This window comes from Zea mays, chromosome 7, assembly GCF_902167145.1.
Source record: "Zea mays cultivar B73 chromosome 7, Zm-B73-REFERENCE-NAM-5.0, whole genome shotgun sequence".
NCBI lineage: Eukaryota > Viridiplantae > Streptophyta > Magnoliopsida > Poales > Poaceae > Zea > Zea mays.
Window position 1 is genome coordinate 6,589,266 of NC_050102.1, and position 24,693 is coordinate 6,613,958.

Below are 24,693 nucleotides of genomic sequence, written 5' to 3' on the forward strand. Positions count from 1 at the left end.
CAAAAGAGAAGAAACTTTATTAGTTTTAGAACAATAGATTGTACAAATCATGATTTAGAAAAAAGAGGCCTATAGTGGAGTTTCTAAAAATCCAAAAGACTACGGTATTTTTTCTAATACGACAATGCCAACATACATCGATACATGTCATATCCTATCATTTTGTTGTTTCTAAATATTTTTGTTCTATTTTTTTCATAAACGGTTATAATCTCCTCATTTTCACAATTTCAATGACATAGCTCATTGTATTTAACTTATTGATATTAGTGAACTAAGTACTCCCTCCGTTCATAAATATATGACACCGCTGACTTTAAAAAATTTTGACCACTCGTCTTATTAAAAAATAATTAGTTATCATTTATTTTTTCATGATTTGTTTTTATCAATTAAGTTAGTTTGTGCTTGACTTAAAATTTTATATTTTTAAATAAGACGAGTGGTCAAAGTTTTATCACTTAAGGTAGTTTGTGTTTGACTTAAAAATTATTTGTAGCTACTGTGCCATAAGACATCCACCGCCATTCAATTACTGAAAACTAACTAACAGCCAAATAAAGAGAGATCTGATGACAAAAGTGACACACTTGCAAGCTACTAGCGGCAAGTCCCAGCGGCTAGCAGCTTGTTGTCACACCAACATTGCCCATTGGTTGCTGTAGCCTGTGGCTTGGTCTTTCCAACCTCTTGCACACTAGATCAGCTGCACTGTCCTCCCACAAGACAACTCACCAGACACCTTTCCTCCTCCCCCCTGACCCCGGCCCATTCAGGTTATTATCCTCTCTCTCTCTCTTCTTTCTTGGTATCCTTCTGTTTTGTTTTCCTCCACAAACCTCTTTCAATTCAACCATAGACGACGACGAAGACAGCGCCGAGAAGGTCAGAGGAAATTGGGCTACACGCCCTCCCTAATCCTTCCATATATAGGGCACAGGAGACATCGTCTTGCTCATCCATATCGCTTGCTGGCTTTGCTTTCTTCCTTCCTCCCTCTAGATCTCGCCTTCACAACAACGACGAACAGCGGGTACGTACTTGGAGATCCAAGAAGCTAAGAAATGTCAGCCCAGTTTGCATCCGAGCATGCTTGCTATGTCAACTGCAACTATTGCAACACTATCCTGGTGGTATAGTCTCTCTCTCTCTCTTTCTCTCTCTCTATCTTTCTCGATCTCCAGCCACTTGTTTCCTTTCGTTTTTTTTCTTCGAAGCTGTTAGCCTATGGTGATCCTGTTCAAGTGCTCTCTCTGTGTGTGTGCAGCGAGTTTCCTTTCGTTTTTTCCCCTTCATTCAGAGCTACCCAACTGTTCCAAGTGCTCTGCCATGGGTACTGGTTCCACCGTAGCTATGCCTTTAGTCCTATACAAAGGCCTTTTCTACCCCGTACCCAAATCTAACGTCCCAAACAATCTGTTTTTCAGAAAATGTTCTGATTTCATGGTGAAGATTTGGCATCATGAAATATGAAGGGCAAACAGGAGCACTACTATACATATCTGTGTACCTTTCTGGACCAAACAGCACACATAATTCTTTCCCAACGTCCCAATTTTTTTGTAACAAAAAAAAAGCTTTAGTTTTCCCTTCTCCCCTTCAAGGACACCTTTTACTATATAACAGAAAAAAAAATTCCGCTTCAACATCTTCCTCATCATTTTCTTCTTCTTCTTTTGTACAGATTTGATTTGTTTCCTGAATGAAGTTTCCTTCAGTTTTTTTAAGCCCCCCCTCCCCCTATATGTAAACTTCAGATCCAACACTAATACATGAATGTTCCTCTATATGTTCACTAGTTACTACTGCTAAAACATATCTACAAACTTTCATATATATATATAGTTTGACCAGCACAATAGGTTTCCACAGGGCTCCACTATTTGAAGCTATTATTTCACCAAAACTCATAGATATTTGGGGGGAGGGGGAAAACCCACGGTATATATGCATGAGTATCGAAATCAACTTCGTGGTTTCCTGACAAATTCGACTTTTTACATGCATGCAGCTGCCAGTCATATGGTTAAAGCCTCTTTAACACTTTAACCAATGCTTTAGCCTCCCATGCGATAACACACGCACCCAGCAGTGTACCACTCTTCATGTCTGAATTATGTAGTTATATTTCGCGACAGATAATGGACCAGTAAAAAAAAATGCAGAAGTTTTGGGCAGAGAGAAGTGGATCTGCTGGTCATGTCATTTTCCCCTTTCTTGATGTTTGCGCAGGTTGTGTATCTAGCTAGGTTTCTGTGTATATATCTACTAGCTAGTATGCGATCCATCATTCGTGATGTTGCGCTAGCTGAAAGAGAGGAGAGGGGGTGACATCGACTGCTTTTAACTGTGTGTAAAGATGCCACTACTTTTTTCCCATGTCATGTATTACTTGTGTATTACATGTGCTGATGCTATCTAGAGCATATTCACATGCATATATCAGCTAGCAGCTAGCTCTGCATGTGTTCTACATATACCTGGACGGACGGGACGTACTGATCGACCGCCGGCCGGCATGCATGCCACGCCGCGCACAGCTAGCTTCCGCTCAACCGGCGGCAGGGCTAGCAAACAGCGCTGCAGCTGCTCGCTAGCTATGACATTTCCATGGCGAAACCGATGCGCCGGGCGTGCGTTATCGGCATGCCTGCCCTTGCGCCCTGCATCGATCTCTGCCTTTTCTTTTTCAATAAGGCTGCATGAGACTTCATTATATATGCACATGCTGACATACTGACATGTATGATGTATCACTCTCTCTCTCTCTCTCTCTCTCTATCTCTATATCTCTATCTCTTTCTCTCTCTGCATCTCTCTCCGGATGAGAGAGATTATTCTGGTTCCAAGTGGTGAGGAGGATCGATATGCAGGCAGGCAGCATGCGATTTTTAACTTAGCTGCAGCATCTCCTCCTGGCACCAGGAGCTAGCTAGCGCTCCAAAGGTAGACAACACTTGAAAAGGTGTTGCTTGCATATAGTCAAAAGTCGACATGGATGTGCATGAGCATGAAGGCATGGTTCAACTTTCATGCATATTCTCACCTGGCACACTGCCATTGGACCATGCACTTTATTTACCCTTGCTGCCTCCCTCTTTTAGCTAATTCACTGCTCCTCCTTTTGGTTTTTTGGCAACATCCTCATTCAGAGGGGAAGCTAGCTAACCTCTTTCGAAACCGCTGAACGACTATACTATTGCAGAGATGGTTCAGTTAAGCCATGTCCAGCTAACCAACCATATCATCTAGCATCAAGCATTAACTTCGAGGACATGTATATATATGAAGTACTATTTGATCGAACTCTATATTTATAGGGACAATCATGCAAAAATAAACACACATTCTGTTGTCAGTTAGGTCCCGTTTGGTTTGAGGGTATAAAGATTAGTCCCTATATTTTAGTTCTATTTAGTCCCTAAATTGCCAAACGGTGGGACTAAAATAGCGACTAAACTGTTTTAGTCTCTAGTCCCTCAAGGGGTGACTAAAAGAGACTAAACCATATAAATTCCACCTAATATGGTGAAAGAATGTTTAGAGGTACTTTGGTTCTCTTACGATTCATTTAATACGTTTTGAATATTTTTAGCCACTAGAACCAAACAGAGTTGAGACTAAACTTTCCTAGACTAAAGGAACCAAATAGATGAAGATGAATCTAGACACATATATAAAACACATGTATCAAAAATTGTACGAACCTACTAATTCTCTAAAACTACTACTGTTTTAGGACGGATGTAGTACTTATTATGGGTGCATGCATGGTATATCATGCATAAATTCATGGATGCATATGTGCATGCAGGTGAATGTGCCAAGCAGTTGTTCCTACAACGTGGTGACTGTTAAATGTGGGCATTGTACAATGGTGCTGTCCATGGATCTCAGTCCCTTCCATCAGCAGGCACGCACTGTCCCAGACAACCAGGTGCAAAACCAGCTGCTCTAACTTTTAATAACTGCAATAGTAAGTTAAGGCATGCGATGATAATTTGGATATATCAACAAGATTTTTACAGAAACAAGAGTTGTTGATATATAAATTTTCTATTTACATACAATAAATTGATTACTGAACATCATATTTTCTCCGGAAGCATCATATCGTAGTTTATTACATGGATGCTTGTTTACAGGTTGTCCAGAACAGAGGGTTTCAGTATAACAATTTTGGGAGCTACGAGCAAGCCTCGTCAAGAAATCTACGAACGCCTCCCATGTATCCAGTGTCAAACAATCAGCCACAAGTGCCACCAATACGACGTATGTCTTCTCATGATTTGCCGGAACACAGAAAGTTCAATTTCTCCAGTGCTAGCTTAAGCATGTTGATTACCTCTTGTTGTTGCTTTACCAATCTTTAACTTGGTCATCTCACTTGTACATACTGTTTCATGTTTCCAGCCTCAGAGAAGAGACAGCGTGTTCCATCAGCATACAACAGATTCATCAAGTGAGATTGCAAGCCACAATGTAGCTTCTAATCGTATATATTTCTGCAAGAAGACTAGCTAGACGCACAAACAAGATTCTGTGTGTGTGTGGTCCACTGATCCCCAAGTGTGCATGCTCTTGTGTTGGTGCATATATCAACAAAATACCATGATAAAAGGAAATCCTAAAATGCTAAAAAAACTAGAAATGAGGTACACAGTTTTCAAAACACATTCCTTTATAAACACCTAGCTGCTAGTTTTTATTAGAAAAATCAATCTTTAAGTAAAGTAATACGTTTTCCTTTCTATTTTACACAAGTAACAAACTCAATAGTGTAATTCATACTCTTTTCATGGAATTCAAAACTTGTTTTCAAAAATAAAATTGTCACAGGCTATATATCCTTCTACTTTTATTACATTGAATTTCTGCATGTCTTTTTCATATTTCTTTGTGGGAAACAATTTTTTTTCACTAGAAGGGTACATCAAAGAAATGTACTCTCAGTAAAAAAATATCATATTTTTCAAAAATAAAGAGTGAACAATACTATTATTAGTGCAAAGTATGAAATGCTGATGATTAAATTTAGTTGACTCTAAAAATGTCGATGTAAAAAGAATTCGCTAGACACTAACATCTTATGATCGATAGAACTGCATTGTATAATACATTGTAGGATCAGTATCCTATCGAATTTTAAAAATATATAGTTTAGCATATGGTTCGTAATGTTTCACACTAGTACAAATAAGCTCTATAGAGACGCTTCAGAACCTATTTGCACTAACGTTTTTCAGAACCGCCAGTAGAAATAATTTTTTATAGGTGGGTACCAGTGAAAATCGATTTTCATAAACTTGAAGATTGTATTAATGATTTTATAAAATTAATTAACATTTAATAAACTTGAGTGAACTTATTAATATTATTTCCAACCCACCTTAATTTTGAATAATGTTTTATTGCAACTTAACTGATTATAAGGTTACATGTATCAATAATTACTTAATGTACCATGAGTCCATGACTTACAAAAGTGTAAATCATATCATATCGATAAATAAAATTCAGTTTGTCACATAAGGCCTAAATTTTGTTAGAATCAGGATCATATGTAAGATTTTAACGATTTTGTGATCTTATGGAGCTCTCACGTAGGATCAGAATGCTATAAAATCTAAGATAATGCTAGGATAATGATTATATTAGTTTGGAGGGTAGGATTGTGGCATTGCAAGATTTTAAGATCCAGATAAGGATACCAACAATCTTGCCTCCGACACATATTTTCTAGCCCCCTGTCAAAAATACTAATATTAACTATATAAAAACGATTATATTAGTTAATTTATAATTATGAATGACATGCTACAAAACAATATATATTGTGCCACTAAAGTGTCAAGTTAAATACTATAGCAATATATTGTGCTCTTAATTTCCCAATGGACAAACAAGATGGTATGGCTATTCCGAAGATTTTGGGAAAACATGGTAAAACAAGAGGAGTATTAATAGATCTAGAAACCACAAAATATTGTAAATTCAAATATATAAATGACAACCTACGAGTCTGAATCCATCAGTTAGTTTTGTGAATGGATCAACCTTTATTTAAAAATCTTGATTATTAATTAGTATATGAAATGGATGGAATTGGCACAATATTTTTCAAGATGAAAAATATGGATTCCTTTACTTATTTAATATATGTGATACCTTTTAATTTGCATGTTGCATAATATAATATAGTGGATTATTGTTATGATCTTAAGTCTCTACTGCGACAAAATTGAACGGCTGATCTCAACCAAAAGTTTCAGAAATTGAAGTTACATATATACTGTGAGCAGTTAACTAATGGCACTTTAGTTCAATGCATCAACCTAGGCACAAATGCAATTTCATTTTAAGATTAGCTACAATGATTTACATTTAATTTAACTGAATTATCTTTATTTTGACCTTTTAATGATAACATATGAATATTTATCCACTATTATGGACCACTAATTTATAACAAAATAAGTTTCCGCTCTATTTTATTCCCATTTGGTTGTATTAAAATCCACTTTATTGACATAAACAGGGAAGAAATACAAAGGATAAAGACGAGCAACCCAGAGATTAGCCACAGGGAAGCATTCAGTGCTGCAGCAAAGAATGTAAGTTTAATAATTTGCTCTAGTTAAATGAACAAAACATAACTTGTCATACCTATGTACTTGCATCATATATATCACAAGTTAGTGAATCCACGTCACCATAAAAGACAACAATGCTACATTTTTATGTTATGGTAGGGCATTACAAATAATGTACAACCCACATATACATGTTTTGAATCTATTTATTTTACATTTTTTGCTTACATAGAAGATGAAACATAAGGAATATAATTAAATAACATATAAGTTAATTGAAAGAACACAAGGAAACAATATGTAAGTCCACTACACGCCCAAACAATGAAATTAAACACACATGAGCCAACCATAGTGTTTTATGCGTCTTTGTTTTGGAAAATGCTTTATGTGTTAGGAACCCAATTTGACGTGAGACCGTCCGATCACTACTACATAAACTATCTTTAGCACTGTTGAAAACTGGCTACAGTAACAGTACTAGACTCCTAATCGATACTAAAGGCACCAGTCTTTAGGGGGTGTTTGGTTAGAGGGACTAAAGATTAGTCTCTAGTTTTTAGTTCCTTTTAGTCCCTTTTTTGCCACTAAAATATGGACTAAAATGATTTAGTCTTTAGGCCATGTTTGGTTTCTTTAGTCTAGGGTCTAAACTTTAGTTAGGGGACTAAAGTTTAGTCCCTAACATGTTTGGTTCTGGGAGCTAAAAATAGTAAGAATATACTAAATGACTCATAAGAAGACTAAAATGGACTTTAACATTCTCCTGCTTTTAGTACAATTGAACTAAATGAGGAGTAATGTGGAATTAATATGGTTTAGTCCCTTTTAGCACATATGTGAAGGACTAAAGACTAAATCATTTTAGTCCATATTTTAGTCCTAGTGTTTGGCAAAAAAGTGACTAAATGGGACTAAAAACTAGAGACTAATCTTTAGTCCCTCTAACCAAACACCCCCTTAGTCCTTCACATAGGTGCTAAAAGAGACTAAAAGCCCATAATTATCATGTTGCTCTTACCTTTTTTTTATAGATAACTAATATTATGAGTATATTCTAAGGGTATTTGAGTCTTTGGACAGTGTATTTAATGACTTTAGAATCTATTTAGTCCCTAAAACCAAACATATAGGGACTAAAGTTTAGTCCCAGGACTAAAGTTTAGTCCTAGGACTAATTGAAACCAAACATGCCCTTAGTCATGGTTGTATGACTCGATGCTAATTGGTGCCTTTAGTACCAGTTGATGACTCCAACAAATATTAAACGGGGTTACGTGGCCGCAACCGCAAAGGAGGCACACTTTGAGCACTGTGTCCGTAGAGGATCCACATACTAAGCGCTTTTAGTATCGGTTATGCTACCAATTTGTACTAAAGAGGGTATATTCATATATATTTAAATCTTTATATTTCATATAATTACACACACACACACACACACACACACATATATTAAGAGCATTATATATTAATAGCTACATATATACATTGTAAAATATATATTATTCTAGCCTTTTCATTTATAAAGTTTCTATAAAATAAATATACAACTAATTATTACTATTACTATGAATGTCATTACATATTATATATATTTTATTTATCTAACTTAGGATTCTGATGGAAGTCTTTTTTCATTATAGTGAAACTCTCTACCTTTGGATGCAATTTGGTTATATAAGAACCCTATAATTTTTTTTAGTTATCATGATCACATCTAATGGAAGAATGTTTCCTCATTTTTATTAGCTGCAATTTGCCAAATAATCAATATAGTAAATCAAAGTCTTTGGACACAATATTATTGGTAAAAAATGTGGTGCGTTTTCACATATACTTCAATGTTTTTTCCACTGTCTTTGTTATCTATGAATGTGTGAATGAATTTATAAACATAGAATCCACAAAATGTTGTCTTGCCGATGTTGGTAACCAAAACATAAAAGGTTATGAAGTATTATTGGTAAACAACATGCGAGATGTACAGGTCTATACATACTAAAAGGTTTGCCTTCAGCATAAGCTTTTCTTTTAGCCTAGAATTATTTTTTGTGAAAGATACTCCATGCCCCGAACATTAAAAGGAGTGATGTTTGGTCTATAACAAAACAAAATCAATGGATAGATAATTAAGTTGGAATACACCAATTACTCATTAAGAATATCCACAACCTCTTGGTAATCCAAGACTGGCTTCCTCATCAAGTCTAGCACATGCATAATGTCATGTTCCATCGTGATTATTAGGAGTAACCAGTGGAAGTTGATTATAAACATTAGATAGTAAATTAGATGGGATATTTAAATAGAAAAGATATAAGGTCAAGACAATAGACACTAACTTAAAGTTGTGAGGTATTAGTATGTACTACACGTAATGTTGCCTTTGTAATAATGTTAGTATTACCTTTAATGCATGATTATGATACAACATTATGTTATTTTAAATGATCACTAAACCATGAAGCACACATTATAAAGTTCCCTCTTTGAGACATCTTTGGATTTCCATCCTAGACGATGTGAAATAATGTTGAGGTCACATAAATAATGAATAAATCTAAGTGAAATATCAACAAGAGATATAAAGAACATTTACAAAATCCAATAGTTGAGGAGAAAGATCAAGAGTGTCACACTAGTATACATGATAGATATCTTCAAAATCTAGCCACATGATTTATACGCCATTGAATAGTCGGTACCTTTGATGAGCACAACAACACATGTCCTCTCAACGATGGATTTATCCATGTACCACTCATGGAATCCACATATATTGAATGTTCTTTGACTAGCTCTAGCCTAACTAGAGGCTTGCCATGCTTGTACTACCAAACTATAGAAGTAGTTGCATCTATACTTGCTAGCTACAACACTTGTCTTTCATCTTGCCTCTAGACTTCTAAAATGCCCCCATATTAATGTGATGTTTGGATGGCATGTTAGGAATAGTTTGTGGCTATTTTCTTAGCCGCAAGACATATTTTAGCATGTTTGTATAAGATTTACTGATAGAGCAATCATATTATGATAGAATAGTTTTCTTTGATTTCTTGTTCATCTTCACAAAGAACCTCCTCAGTCCTCGTTGTTGGATCTATTGATTCTTTCATTGGAAAAATTCTCTTTATGAAGTGATCCTTTACCTAGACAACCACACAACTTGGTTCAACTCCTTGTAAGTTAAGTCATAAGCTCGTTTCTATGGTATTAACTTAACTACAGAGCTATTTGGTGTGCTCTACCTTTTACTTTCAATTGACTTAGTGCGAGTTTATCTTTTAGTTGTTGGATGTCGATGTTCTTGCATATAGGTGTGGTGCTTTTGTGAGGTAGTGTGGGGCTCTTCTATAAGAAGGGGTGGGGCTCCTACTTGGAGGGGTGGGACTTTTGTTAGGAGGAGTGGGGCTGCTACCTAGAGAGTATGGTGGTGGGAGGCCTAATCAACTATCAATGTATTCTGACCTTAGGAAATTATAATGTATTGCTTCTGTCATAGAATAAATTTGTGTAATGTCTAATCAATGTTGACTATGGAGTACCCATCTAGAATCTCCTTGCTATTGTATGTATTGCTTTGCTGTGGAGGTGAAACCGTACCAAAAGCCACCTTATTGTTAAGTTGACACTGGTATATATAGCTCACATGATATTCGATATTGAATTTCATCAATGGGATATCGTTGCTCTGCAAGGAGTTTAGTGGAAGCACAACCACTCCGTTGTTGAAAGGGGCTAACCATGTCAGTAGGAGGCACTATCCTTTGTTGAGTTAAGTTGGTAATTACTCGTGTTTTTTATGTTGAACCTCGATAGGAATGGATTATTTGGTTTGAGCTAGCTGATATTCCAAGTTATGCACTGTTTTCTCCACATTGGCCTTGCTTCTCTATTGGCTCTTATATGTGTTAATGTCCATATCAAACCCACACTTCCAAGGAAAACTTTTGTATACTCTGATTTAGCTAGGGAGCTTGGGATTCTAAAGGGCAATAGTGATCTTATAATTTTCCATATCAGGGATGAACTCCCCTTTAGAGGACTTATCAATGGAAATGGCAAAAATTTCAATTGGTTCTTTGATAATTCATTGGAAGATAAACTTCTATCTTCTAAGATGCTTCCCATGTGGGCATAATATTATTTTTTGTGCACTCCAATTGTGCGTTGCGGGGGTGACACCCGTTTGCTCAAAGTCTTATTCCATCTTGGTTTACTTCTCCACGCCCTTTCTGTAACCACCAAAGCCAAGCCAATGAAAATATTCCATTTTAAGCATATTACATTGATTCTTTTGTAGAAAGATAGTGTCCATCTTTTCTGTGATTGTATTGCAGGAACGCGTCCTAGTGCCCCCTATACGGTAAACTTCTAAAAGTCAATTGTTTTTCCATCTTTAAGTATTTATGGTAAAGTTTTTTCTTATGGCTCCAAAATAGTACCACCATCTTCTAGACTGTCTAGATGGATTAGTTTCTATGAAATTGTAATGAGGAATGCACATAGATTTATGATTGCTTTTCTAATATTGTTTGGTAGAATACTCCTTAACACAACCAGAAGAAAATGTGTCATCAACACATAGTAACCATGAAACTTTAGACATACCATTTTCTTCAAATTTACAAGTCTCTTTACATTAGAGGAGTACCAAGCTAAGAACAGTATAACTAGTAGGGCTTAAGTATTGTTTTCCTTTTTCTAACTTTTTTGGGTGTAGGCTATCTTGATGATATTTCTAGTGTATCTTTGTCCATTTCCTGTGTGCCTAGAAACTCAACTGCTTGACATATATATATTTTTCATGAGATACATCACATCAATTGCATGGTAGACGACTAATACTTCTCAATAAGGCAGGTCCCAAAATATTGACGTCTGTTTCTACATACGTGTCTTTCTATTTTCATTGGGAATAGGTTGGCTACTAGATCCCTTGCAAACACCATGCTAAGGTTCTTTACCATATGGAACATAATATTCCCATTATGATGAAATGGCTTAGCACGATGACCTCCTTGCCCGTTAAAGTGCTTACTTTTATTCCTACTGGAATTTTTGCAACTAGAAATCGACAATGACCCATGTAAACAACCTTTCGACAATGTTTCAAATACATGTTATTAATCTCATTTAAACAATGAGTGTATGCCCTAAATTCTTTGTTCAACTGCCCTGATAGGTTTGACGATATGATAGTCATTGATGGTTACAAAAACTAAAGCTCGTAGGTCAAATTCTTTCTGTTTGTGCTCATCACATGTACGCATTCCTTTAGACATAACAATAAAAGTTCTTCAGCCAATGGTTTTTGGTACTTATATAAGTGCTAACATCATAATAAACTTCTACTTCAAGCATAGCTATGAAGGTAGTTGTACAAACATAGAGTCATTGGGCTACTGTGTTCTTGCCCCCACTTTGATTTCCAATTGTGATTTTGCCCCTACTTTTCAGACTTTGTGATTTTATCCCCACTTTTTAGATGAAGTCACCGAGTTACCCCTACTCTGTTAGAGGTGCTTAATGATGTTCAAAATGTTGTAAAAAGACAACATTACCCCTTATTGAACATTGTGATTTTACCCCCATTTTACCCTAAGACAATTTAGATCAAATTCAGAATTTGAACATCATTTTAGCACCATTTTCCCACCATTTCGCCCACACATATATGGCATAAATCACAACACAGAGAACACAAATTTAATATACAACATCTAAACTAATTAATTTGAGTAGTATTCCATCATTATTTCAGCACAACAGTGTCACACAAAAACATTTCAACACCATCACACTACCATTTCGGCACCATCACAAAGTCTAGGAAGTAGGGGCAAAATCACAATTGGAAATCAAGGAAGGGGGAAATAACACAATAACCCTAGGGTCATAGACCATATGCTATGACTACCGACCATTTCTCTGAAAGGATTCATAACATCTGTGATTAAACTAGACCTTATGTTCCTCACATAGATTAATAACGGTTGGTGACTCTGACCGGTACTAAAGCTAGGACATTAATATCGGTTGGAGCCACCAACCGGTACTAGTGCTCGCGCTAGGGTCAGACAATTAGAACTAATACTTGTACTTGTGTTACCAATTGTAACTTAACCCATACTAAATGCTAGGGATCCAAATCCCATTTCTATAGTAGTGTATTTGTATCTATTGATGATGTGGACAAACTTCTATAGACACTAGATAAGAATACTAGGGATTCCTATATATAGAAGATTTGTTTTGTATCAGTCTATATACTTTAAAATATTTAGCTGTGTCAATTATATGGGTAGTTCGTCTAGCGGTGTAAAGTACATTTCCATATACATGGACGGAGGCAGCGGTGGGGCGGATAGGGCGACTTGAGCCCCCCCTACCGTTGCCGAGCATATGGAGCCCCACTAGAACCTTCCCTAAATTTTTTAGTGTACACATACAATGAAGAAGGGGCTCCTATACTACAGTAGTTTAGTTCAGCCCTTCCTAGATTTTTTTCTAGCTCCGTCCCTGTCCATGTATACACAATGCAACGTCAACTGAAACATCTTTAAACCAACAATGAAAATGTCAGTCTGATGCTGGATAGCTAGCCAAGCAAAGTTAGTTCTTACTGATATATTGAAGTAAAGCCATGGTGCAATATACTTGAACCACTTAATACATTTGTTAACCTTCCACTCAAATAAACCTTGATTCATACTACCTGATGTTTATTATACTACATGATGTTGAGTCATAGTGTGTGTGTTATATATACATACACTCAAGTTGTATTCAAATGGTTGTGCATAGCTAGTGAATAGAAAAATGGGAGAGCTTCAGTGACATATGCATATATAGTAGCTGTACATGAAACACTACATGCTTCATATAGAAAATGGAGTATATGTTTGTGAATTGTGATGGGCAGGAGGATACAGGTCGTCTGACTAAATAAATCACACATGGAAGACGATCTGACTGAGGTCTTGTTCGGTTATTTCTATTCCATTTAGATTGGGTGAGATTGAGTCGATCTCACCCAATTCACATGGTTTAATATATATCAAAACGAACAAGTCCTGAATAGAGTGATCCACCTTGCATAGCTATATCGGATGACTATAATAATAAAACGATTCTATATCAACTTGCTGTTGTAAAATATGACTCTATGGTGCATGCATGCTGCAGTGGGCTCATCTCCCTCGGCTCCATTTCGGCCTCAGCGTCGCTGACGGCGGCGGCGGCAGCAACTAGGGAAGACGATGATTACGGATCGAGCTCTTCGCCTTACACATATATATATGCAGTGTGCTATGTCGTGCTTGGATTTTGTAAGCCTTATTAAGTTTTTTGACAACCTGTGTTTTCAGACCTGTTGCGTACTTGCATGCATGAATCCTGCATTGCGTGCAGTAATTAACATGTTTGATGCTATATATGATATATGCATGCATGGTGTACAACATTACTAAATAAATGGAAAATATTTGTTCAAGAAGGGCTTCTAATCACTGATAGAATATGTGTGATCTTCTGATTCAGTTACTGCATCTGGTTGCGTTGCAATGCAAGCAACAAGCTCTTGAGCTGCAACTTCGGGAACAGATGAGAATTGAGAAGTACTAGTGCATGATGAAACGTTCAAATAGTAGGCCAACCCACAACCATAATATGCTCTAAATTTTATATTATAAAATTTAAGAATTAGATCGGATTAGTGTCAGGTTCTATATTCATTTATTTTGGAATTAAAATTAATAAAATACTCAAATGAATGCTAAAAAATATTTGGATCGTCATCCATTATCATCCAACCCTACGACACACAGTTTTGGAATACACTACTATATAGAAACGCATGCCTGCATTGGCGATAGTGGTAAGTTATCACTATTATTGTAATGGAAAATAGGGCCACTGCTGATTTTATAGCTCCGCTGGCGCAGTAAGCTCATTATGTATTGCTTCGAAATTTAGCTTTTCATGGCTCCGTGAGCTGGTAAGGTTGCCGCAATGTGTTTGGTTTCGAAGTATGGTAGACGGAGCCGTTCCACTCTCAATTTATTATTATTTGGATTGGTTCCATATAAGATGGAGTGTCTATAAAAAAGAAAAAAAATGCTTAAATACTGAACCATCTGACTCCCCAAAATCTCACAAACGGAGTCACCATCTGACATGGAGCCGCTACATCGTCCCAACTAGCTCCGGAACCAAACACAACCTTAAAAGATTAGAGGATACCCTATTTAAATCAAAGCCCATGCTTATGTTAGTGCAAGTCAACCCGTTACATGGTTAACACGAAATTTTGCTCTAGTCTCGATTGAGAAACTCTTTTAGTAGTTTCCCAACTGAAATTAATTGCTATGTCGTCCTTTGATCTCAAGTTAGACAATTAGGATTGAGAGAATTCTAGTGAGAAATTATAGATGACCAACCAGACCGCACGACACGGCACTAGTATGGATAGATATGGCACGATCAGGCACGACACGTCCATGCATGGTAGGTTAATCGTCCCGTGCCTGATAGTGCCACTGTGCTGGTAGGCCGGCCCAGGCACGACACTACCAGAGCTTAGTTGTGCCGTGTCGTGCCACCAGGCACGGTGGCCCATCAGTGCTAGTGGCAGCACGACCACTAAGCCCTCACACAGGCTTGCAGCACTGGTTAGCACACAATCACACATTTATTCAAGATTCAAACAACTACAATTGTTGTGCTAATAAAACAATATTTGTTGGGGGTATGCTTCGTAGCCGAAGATCCTAAAAAGACCCATGATGAAGCAGGCGCCGAAGCCATTATCTATTAAGCTTCGGCACAAAGACAAATCTCAAGATGAAGGGTCGAACCGACTTAAAGATGAATTGACTTAAAGACCCATGATGTTTTGTGTCATTATTGTAGTCGATTGTAAAGGACATAAATGTAATTTTGCGTAGGTTGCATCCTGTGCCTATAAATAGGTGAACAGTATCCCGACACTGTTCATGCGATCCTGTAATCACGGACACGTTACGCTTGAATCATTGCTTTCCGCCTAGACGAAGGTATAAATGTACTTAAATATTATGTTTTAATACTTGTATATTCATATAATAAAAACATATGAAAATATTTTATACTTTATATTTTATTTTTCATTGATTATTGTCTTACAAATATAATCACGAAGGTGAAATCTTCGTGATACTTTACTTATGACCTTCGTCCGAAGCTCATTAAATCCTTGGGGAGATAATGCTTCAGCGGACGAAGGACATTGATACTCAACACCTTTGTGTTGTCTTGTTCTTAATTCGAAGCATTTGAGAACAAGTCTCCAACATTGGCGCCCACCTCTGGTGAACTCACTTCCACTTTTTGAGCTGATGGCTTCGTTCAAAGCTGGAGTTGCTTCGGCTGCGAAGCTTGTACTCCCGATAACAGGCAGTTCATCCTCAGAGCCGGCTAACAAGAAGCAGAAGAAGGAGGCACAGAGAAGGGTACAACATGTAGGGGTGCAAGGACCCTTCATCAAGTCAAGATGGTCTCACATCCCGATTACCTTCTCCCAAGAGGATCTTCAGCTCAAGGATTACCCTCACAATGATGCTATGGTTATCTCTTGTGTTATCAAAGGATTTCTGGTCCACAATGTTTTGGTTGACACAGACAGTGCAGCGGATATTATATTTGCTAAGGCCTTCAGACAGATGTAAGAGCCCGAAGATAAGATCCATGACGCCACACATCCCCTTTGTGGCTTCGGAGGAAGGCAGATTGTAGCACTTGGCAAGATCACGATACCAGTAACCTTCGGATTTATCAACAACACAAGGACTAAACAAGTTGTGTTTGATATTGTTGACATGGAGTACCCTTACAACGCAATCATTGGTCGTGGTACTCTCAATGCTTTTGAAGCAATTCTTCATCCAGCATATCTTTGCATGAAGATACCTTCGGATCAAGGGCCTATTGCTATTCATGGAAGTCAGGAAGCTACCAGAAAGGCCGAAGGAAACTGGACAGATTCAAAAGCAATCCATAACATAGATGGAGCTGAAGCTTGTGAGCAATACAAGTACAGAAGGGAGAAAGTTGCTTCGGCCGATCAGTCGAAGCCCATGCTCTTATGTGACGATATAGCAGAGCAGAAGGTGCTATTGGGATCTCAATTGTCTGAGGAACAGGAGAAAACTCTGATAAGGTTTCTGTTCAACAACAAAGATGTCTTTGCATGGTCAGCTAATGATCTCTGCGGAGTCAACAGGGATGTTATTGAACACTTGCTCAATGTTGATCCATCCTTCAGACCCAGAAAGCAGAGGCTTCGGAAGATGTCTGATGACAAGGCCGAAGGTGCTCGGAATGAAGTAAAAAGACTCCTTAGCGCCGGAGTCATCAGAGAAGTGAAGTACCCAGAATGGCTAGCCAACACTGTTATGGTAAAAAAGGCCAATGACAAATGGAGGATGTGTATTGATTTTACTGATCTCAACAAGGCTTGTCCAAAGGATGAGTTTCCATTACCAAGGATAGATTCCCTAGTTGATGCAGCAGCTTCGTCAGAGCTTATGAGTCTGCTAGATTGTTATTCAGGCTATTATCAGCAAAAAGTCAACACTGATTCCGCCGAAATAAAAGGCGAAGAAGCTCTCGAGGGAGGCTTACAGCGAAAAGTCAACGCTGATTCCGCCGAAATAAAAGGCGAAGAAGCTCCTAAGGGAGGCTTACAGCGAAAAGTCAGTGCTGGTACACCGAAAAATAAGCGGTGAAGCCGAAAAGTAAACGACAAAGATTTGTTATTATGGTTTCATATGTGTCTTTGAACATTCATTTGCACGATACATTACATCATACATTTGCATTCATAAACATTCACTTAGACATACATAGGATCATCATCAACATAACATACAAACTTGCTTCGGCTTCAAAAGAGAAGGCTTCGGAAAAAAGAGAAAAAGAGGCAATTTTATGCTTCGTTGTGTACGCAAAGAAGGGAAGGTGTTTTTCGCCTATGGCTCAAAAGTATTAATTTCGTCCACACCAAAGCATTTCATACATGGACGGAAAAGTAAGATTATATTACAAAGTGAAATTCAATTACATCATACTTTATACAAGTTATCACAGGAGTTTTTTGAGCTATTTTTACAAACTATTCGAGCTTCGACATCATCTCTGGAGCTTCTTCCTTTTATTCTGCAGCTTTGGCTTGGTTAACCTGTATGTAAGTATTATAAGCTAAATTCAAAATTCGAAGGAAAAGGTAATCATAAGGTATAATACTGTTACCAGCTTAAGGTGGTCTCGAGCTTCGTCACCAGCTTTCTCTCGCCCACCCTTTGTCCATATCACCTTTATAAATTTATTCGCAATGCTTCGGGCGAGGTTAGGAATATCATCTAGAATTGCTGGTGATAGGCTGAAATTGGGTCTGTTGATAATTTTTCCATGCTCACAGCCATATTTCAGGAACGCAGCAGCGGTGCCCCGAGAAGCTATCAGGGCACAAAAGTCGTCGTGTCCAGCAATAACATCATCAAGGTCATCAATCTCACCTTCGATGTGTTCAAAGGCTCCTGTTAGATCTTCAGCCGAAGGAATAAATTTTTCACTACTGGCCCCGACTGAATAAAACACCTTCTTCAGTCGTTGAACACATTGATTGCTGAATTTCAAATATTTGTTCTGAAGGTCTATCAATGATTTTTTCAAAACTAAACCATTCTGGATTTCAGCCTCAAGTTTTTCATTAAGCTTCAACTTTTCTTGTTCGAAACTGAGTAGCTTTGTATTCAGTTCCGTTATTTTAGCTTTGGCTTCCGCTAGTAAACCTTCAGTTGTTTGGAGTTCGAACTCTTTTTTCTCAAAAGCAGCTGTTTGATCTTTTATTTTGTTTTCTAAGTTTTCAATTATAACCTCCTGCTTTTTGTCTTCTAAATCCTGTTGCATCCTCAAAGCTTTGCTCAATAGCATACTCTGTACACGAACAACCTTCGTTAGAAAATATTTTTTATGAAAATAAAAAGTTAGAGGGTGATTGTTTACCTTGAAATTGGAATAAAACAAACTACCGACGATGTGCTGTCGTCGGTAGCGGCTAAAATCGGCTTCGAGCTTCGGGAAACCGATACTCTTTGATAGAGTATCGATAACCTTTGCTTCGGTCTGATCTCGGATGCAGCCTAGCTTCTCATCATCAACACCTCCGAAGAGAAGTGCCCCTGGCCGATAGCCGCAAGAAATGGCATACTCTTTTAATTCTTCTTTTTCGGCTTTTGTTAATTCTTGATCAACCAAGTTTTGCAATTGAAAATTTCATCTTCCAGCGTTTCTTCGGTAATTTCTTTCTTTTTCTTGGCCTCTGGGGCCGAAGCCTCTTCGGTGGCTCCAGTAGCTTCTTCTGCGGCCATGTCTAGCAGAATTTTATCTATATTAAGAGCCACACTTTCCAAATTGATATCTTTGGCTCTATTAGCTTCGACATCTGTGGCCTCCGAAGGTGCAGCTTCAGTAGCTGTTGTGCTTTCAATAGCAGGCACCTTCGGAGCTGAAGCCTTTGGTGGTGTTGCTTCAATCACTTCTGTCACAGTAACAATCCTTTGCCTCTTTGACCTAGGTGCCTTTGTTTTTGTGGGCTCCTTTTCCTTATGAAAAAGCTTCGTCAGATGAAGCCCCAATGGACTTAGTTTGACAGGCAAAGTTTCAGTCATTACCTTTAGGATTTCCTCTATTTTAGCAGCAGAAGATGTCGCAGAAGTCTTCTCTTCCTCATCAATTGATTTTTGCTTTGGGGTCGAGTCCTTTCTTTTCTTCGAAGCAAATGCTTTCGCCTCATATTTTTGTTTCTTCTTCTTTGATGGATCTTCGTCGTCTTTATTCAAAGCGCTAGCCACTCTTTTTCTTTTTTGCCCTTCGGCACCCTTGTCCAGTCGCTCATAATCAGGATATTCAAAGCCTATAGCATCCATCACTCTGTTTAGCCTTCGTTTCGGACGGGTGCCGAAGGCCGCTGTCATCAATTGATCTTCTTTTTTAGAATAATTTCCAAGAATTTCGTTGCACATTACTTCAATTGTATCCATCCATTCTTGGCAGGGTACTTTGAAATGTTTTTTGAACTTGTAGTGGTAAGGCAACCGAATAAGCTCCCCTTTCTTCTTCTCCCCCTCCAGTTTCGGCATTTCCCACTCCTTCAAAGTAGGAAATACTCTGAAGGCCAAAAATTCCTGCACCAAGTCTCTAGTGCCAATATGATCTGCAATTACTCGAAATTCAGCCAGGGAAAATCTGGCTCGGGCTCCCCCGTTCCATGTTGCATGGGGGTCTTGTTTCTCCGAAGGTTAGTTCTAACGGACTCTGGACCAATTTATCTTCATCTTCGTCAACTTTGACAAAAAACCTTTCAGATTTCCATCCTACTGGCCATTTGCTTCGGTAGCTAATCACTGGGAACTTTGTAGTTTTGCGGTAAGCATAGTTGTAGCAGCCAAAATTTTCATGCAAACCATCCCCCTAGCCTTGGTTTGGTAGTGCAGTTCGTGTACCCGGTAGAAACCTTCGGAGAATGGTTCCACCCCCTGGCTTTGCAGGGCCCAGATATAAACACTCAGCCTAACAATAGCATTAGGCGTTAACTGATGAAGGTAGATCCCATATTTCTTCAACACACCAGCAATCATCTTGTTCAGAGGGAATCTTAAACCAGCTTTAAAAAGACTTTTGAAAACCACCACTTCATTTTTTCCCGGCTTCGGGATAGTTTCTTCTCCACCAAAACGAATCAATTCCTTCTTTGCTTCACTAAGATAGCCCAGCTTCACCATCTTAGGAAAATCAGCTTCGGAGATGGTGGACTTTCCGAAGTCCAGGTGGCTAGGCTTGCTCGGCACTGCACTGCTGTAATCATCTTCGGAATCAGTTTCTTCAACAGCAGCCTGTTCTGCTTCGGCAGTAGGGATGTCCTCCGGTGTTACCAACCCCGAGCGCTTCATTGCTTCCGAAATAGGAACAGTCTCGGTAGCTTCGGTCTCATCTCCCTCACGATCGACCCAAACAGTAGAGCGAACTCTGGCCATTTGATTATGACTTACTTGAAATTTTTGGTGTTGACTTTTTTGTTTTTCTCCGAAGCTCTTACTCTTGTTCCGAAGCAGAATCACAAGCGAAGTTTCGTCTGAGCACGATGATTAAGCTTCAGCTATGACTAAAAATTTGGCAGCAAAATAGTGCAATAGCAATGAATGCCGTGGTAACTTCACACCTACCTGTCTGTTTATATAGTGCCGCAAGTGGGAAGGTGAATCGGCAAGGTCTCCAGCACCGAACAAACAGTCACCCGCACTCACTGAACGGTGGGCCACAGGGTCCGAGAAGGTGAATCGCTGGCGCGCGCGTAATTGGTGCAAGATGGGGCGCGCGCGACGATTATTTTAATTGTTTCTCGCCAACGAGCTCAGGGAAGGTGTTTTTTGGATCTTCGGCGTCCCGAAGCCTAGAAGACTTTTCACGGATCAAGCTCGTTACGAAAAACGATCTAGCACCGCGAAGGGGCTACTGTTGGGGGTATGCTTCGTAGCCGAAGATCCTAAAAAGACCCATGATGAAGCAAGCGCCGAAGCCATTATCTATAAAGCTTCGGCACAAAGACAAATCTCAAGATGAAGGGTCGAACCCACTTAAAGATGAATTGACTTAAAGACCCATGATGTTTTGTGTCATTATTGTAGTCGATTGTAAAGGACATAAATGTAATTTTGCACAGGTTGCATCCTGTGCCTATAAATAGGTGAACAGTATCCCGACACTGTTCACGCGATCCTGTAATCACGGACACGTTACGCTTGAATCATTGCTTTCCGCCTAGACGAAGGTATAAATGTACTTAAATATTATGTTTTAATACTTGTATATTCATATAATAAAAACATATGAAAATATTTTATACTTTATATTTTATTTTTCATTGATTATTGTCTTACAAATATAATCACGAAGGTGAAATCTTCGTGATACTTTACTTATGACCTTCATCCGAAGCTCATTAAATCCTTGGGGAGATAATGCTTCAGCGGACGAAGGGCGTTTATACTCAACATCTTTGTGTTGTCTTGTTCTTAATTCAAAGCATTTGAGAACAAGTCCCCAACAATATTGTTAGGAGCTTTTGAGTAATGGCTGCCTCATTAAAAACCTGTTTAGGTAAAACTCACTCTCATGAGAAACTCTAGACATGAAAAAAGAGTACAACCCAGCTCCATATAAGCTTATTGTCCTTACATCACAGTTCAAGTTCATAATATTATAGTCCAAGTACATAAATGGTCACAAAGGAAGTAAGGAACTAATCCAGGTAAAGATCTTCAAATGATTCTTCAAGCTCCTTGTCATCCACCAAGTGTTGCATCCTTGCTTCAGCATCCTCCCAGTCTTTAATGCAGGTTAACAACTCAACCACATCAGACTTCAACCTCCTCCGCCGCTCGTTGATGATCCTGCTAGTTAGACTAAAAGTGGATTCTGAAGAGATGGTAGAGACAGGGACAGTTAAAATGTCTTTAGCCATAATTGACAGTACTGGATAAGTGAGTTTATTCTGATGCCACCAATGCAAGATGTTGAAATCATCATTTAATTGGTTCACAGTGTCACAATCCAAGTAAGAAATGAGTTCAAAAGCATTAAAAGTTGAAGAGCTTGCAGAAAATGCAGAAGAGCAGTTGCAGAGGTCTCTCTAGCCATGTTAAGAGTAGAAGTAAAAGAATGGATACCACCAGAAGCACCCACATCATCAGTATCATCATAAATTTCATCCCAAGCAGACCTTTTCTTACCAGACTAGGGATGTTCCTAAAACATCCGACTTATATGATAAATATAATATATTAATATAGATATACATTGAATTTAAAGCTAATTTTAGCAATGTTATTAAGAATATTATGAAGTATTTAAATAAAATTTTGTATACTTTTTTATGTGCATTATTTTCTCCCTACAACAAAAAAGTGAAAAACATCTGAATCCGTATTCGGATAGACATCCGAACTTTATATCAATTATTTAAAAAGATATAGAAGGAATTTAAAGTTCTTTTTTGTGAAGATTAATAGCCTCAATGCTAAAAACAAGAATATAAATTTACATAGCAAATTATACTTGTTATTTGTTCACAATTGAAGAAAGAAGATATAAAATTTGACATCAGAATAAGTATCCGGATCCATCCCTATACCAGACAAGTTAGGAGGGACAAACCTTCTCAACCTAATAGATCCATATTTATCTTTGTACTTACTATAAACATTAGTAAGCCTAGTTCTTGTGGTAACCTAATAAGCAGCATAATCACTACTGGTCAGGTTCATCAACCTCCTAAGTATTGGTCAGGTTTAGGATTCATCACCATCATCAACATTGTCAACTCAAAGATATGGTGATAGTATAGGTCTAAGCAGTCTCATGGCATAAATATTAGATGATGCATTGTTTATGTCACACCTGGATTTAAGGGGTAAACCCGGGTGCGTCTCATATGTACGCCAAAGAAGAACAACACATACAATGACCAAGTGTATAGAGATAAATGTCATAAATATTATTACATAACGAGAATGTATTACAAAATATTGATAATAAATAAAGAGAATTATTTCCTTGTCTCCATTGAGTCGACTAGGACACGACTCCTAGGCCTCGTCAAACTCCTCGTAGTAATCTTCCTACGGGGCCACCTGCTCTTCACCTATGGTGGGAGTTTTATCGCAAGAGTGAGCTCACAAAAGGTCATCGCTCAACAAGTGTGGAGAATAATGTGCATGAGCTCACCATAGTGGGGTCTCATGTGTAGTGTCAGGTTGATCAACAAATAATGGTTAAGGCAAAGCATTGCTTTTAATAAGTTGGTCAAATTTTATTAGTAGTTACTAAGTATAAGTAAATACCAACCCAAATAAATGAGATATCATAATTAATAAATAAACCACAATGCGATGCAAATGACCAATTAAGTTTAATTCCGTAAGTTACTCATGTGAGGGTTCGATTCGCTCATGACCGTGAGCACGACTGTTATACCAGTTTTACACTCTGCAGAGGTTGTGCATCTTTACCCACAAGTCGTGTTACCCATCTGCCACGGGGTTGTACGAACCCCATACACCTCTACCGAGGAGGCGAGGCAGGGAAGCACTACAAGGCTTTTACAAAGTTCCACTAGCTTCAGAAAACTCGCTACGGTTTCTGAGGAGAGCGATATAGGAATCCCCCATCGGAAAAGCCACCACAACATGGTCAACCCGAGAACCTCCCTTACAAGTTTTGGAATTCAAAAACCCTAAATTTAACCTATTTCTGTGATTAAAATAAAGTCCAGGAGTCTCTCTACATGAAACCAGGGGCTCAGACGCAAGAAACCAGGACTACAGGTTGATTCTCGAAAAACCGAGGGGCTCTTTAATAAAAAGACCAAGCGAAGGGGTATCGGGCGTTCTTCGTCGTCCGATCGTAGATCAACGGCCGAGATCAGATCTGCGGGCGTGAGCGTGCACAGACAGGCGGTCCAGGGCGGTCAGCGGCCTAGGGCCAGCGGGACTGACTAGCTGGGCCAATGACAGGGGCGTGGGGGTAGGGGAAATTAGGACAGTTGGATTGCGATCAGGCAGTCAGGATTGGGTTCGATCTATTTAAATCATAGCCATCCGATTCGAGACGGATGCCTGGGATTTGACGACCAGCTCAGGTCGGTCTCCCTGGCTGACAGCGGCAGCGCCGCTTGTGCCCATGGCGGAGGTCCGCCGGAGATGTTGGTGCGGGCGTGTTGAAGGCCCTAGGGCGTCGGAAAGGGCTCAGGGAGGTCGAGGAGAGTGTGGCGACCACGGTGGGGGGCACGACATCGGCGTAGAGGTAGAGGCACCAGAGGGTGGCGGTCCATGGCGAGGTGGTTCAACGGCAGCGCTTCCTCACTCCAACGAGCAATCGCGCACAATAGAGAGCAGGGAAGGGGGGATAAGAGGGCGGAGGAGGTTGGTTACCTCAAGGGAAGGCTTCGGGACCCTTGAACGGCGGTAGAGGCACGACAAGGGCTCGGGTCGACGACGAC

At 38.7% G+C, this 24,693-nt stretch overlaps 1 protein-coding gene across 1 annotated transcript; it reads left to right on the top strand.

Annotated features, from left to right (window-relative positions):
* Positions 1-775: 775 nt before the first annotated feature.
* Positions 776-14,091, top strand: LOC100283014 (uncharacterized). The gene is given in 7 exon segments (NM_001155916.1): positions 776-885; positions 1,003-1,133; positions 3,815-3,937; positions 4,146-4,272; positions 4,414-4,462; positions 6,539-6,614; positions 13,785-14,091. Coding segments are annotated over 6 exon segments (510 nt in total). The 5' UTR covers positions 776-885; positions 1,003-1,064; the 3' UTR covers positions 13,851-14,091.
* The last annotated feature ends 10,602 nt before the right edge of the window (positions 14,092-24,693 follow it).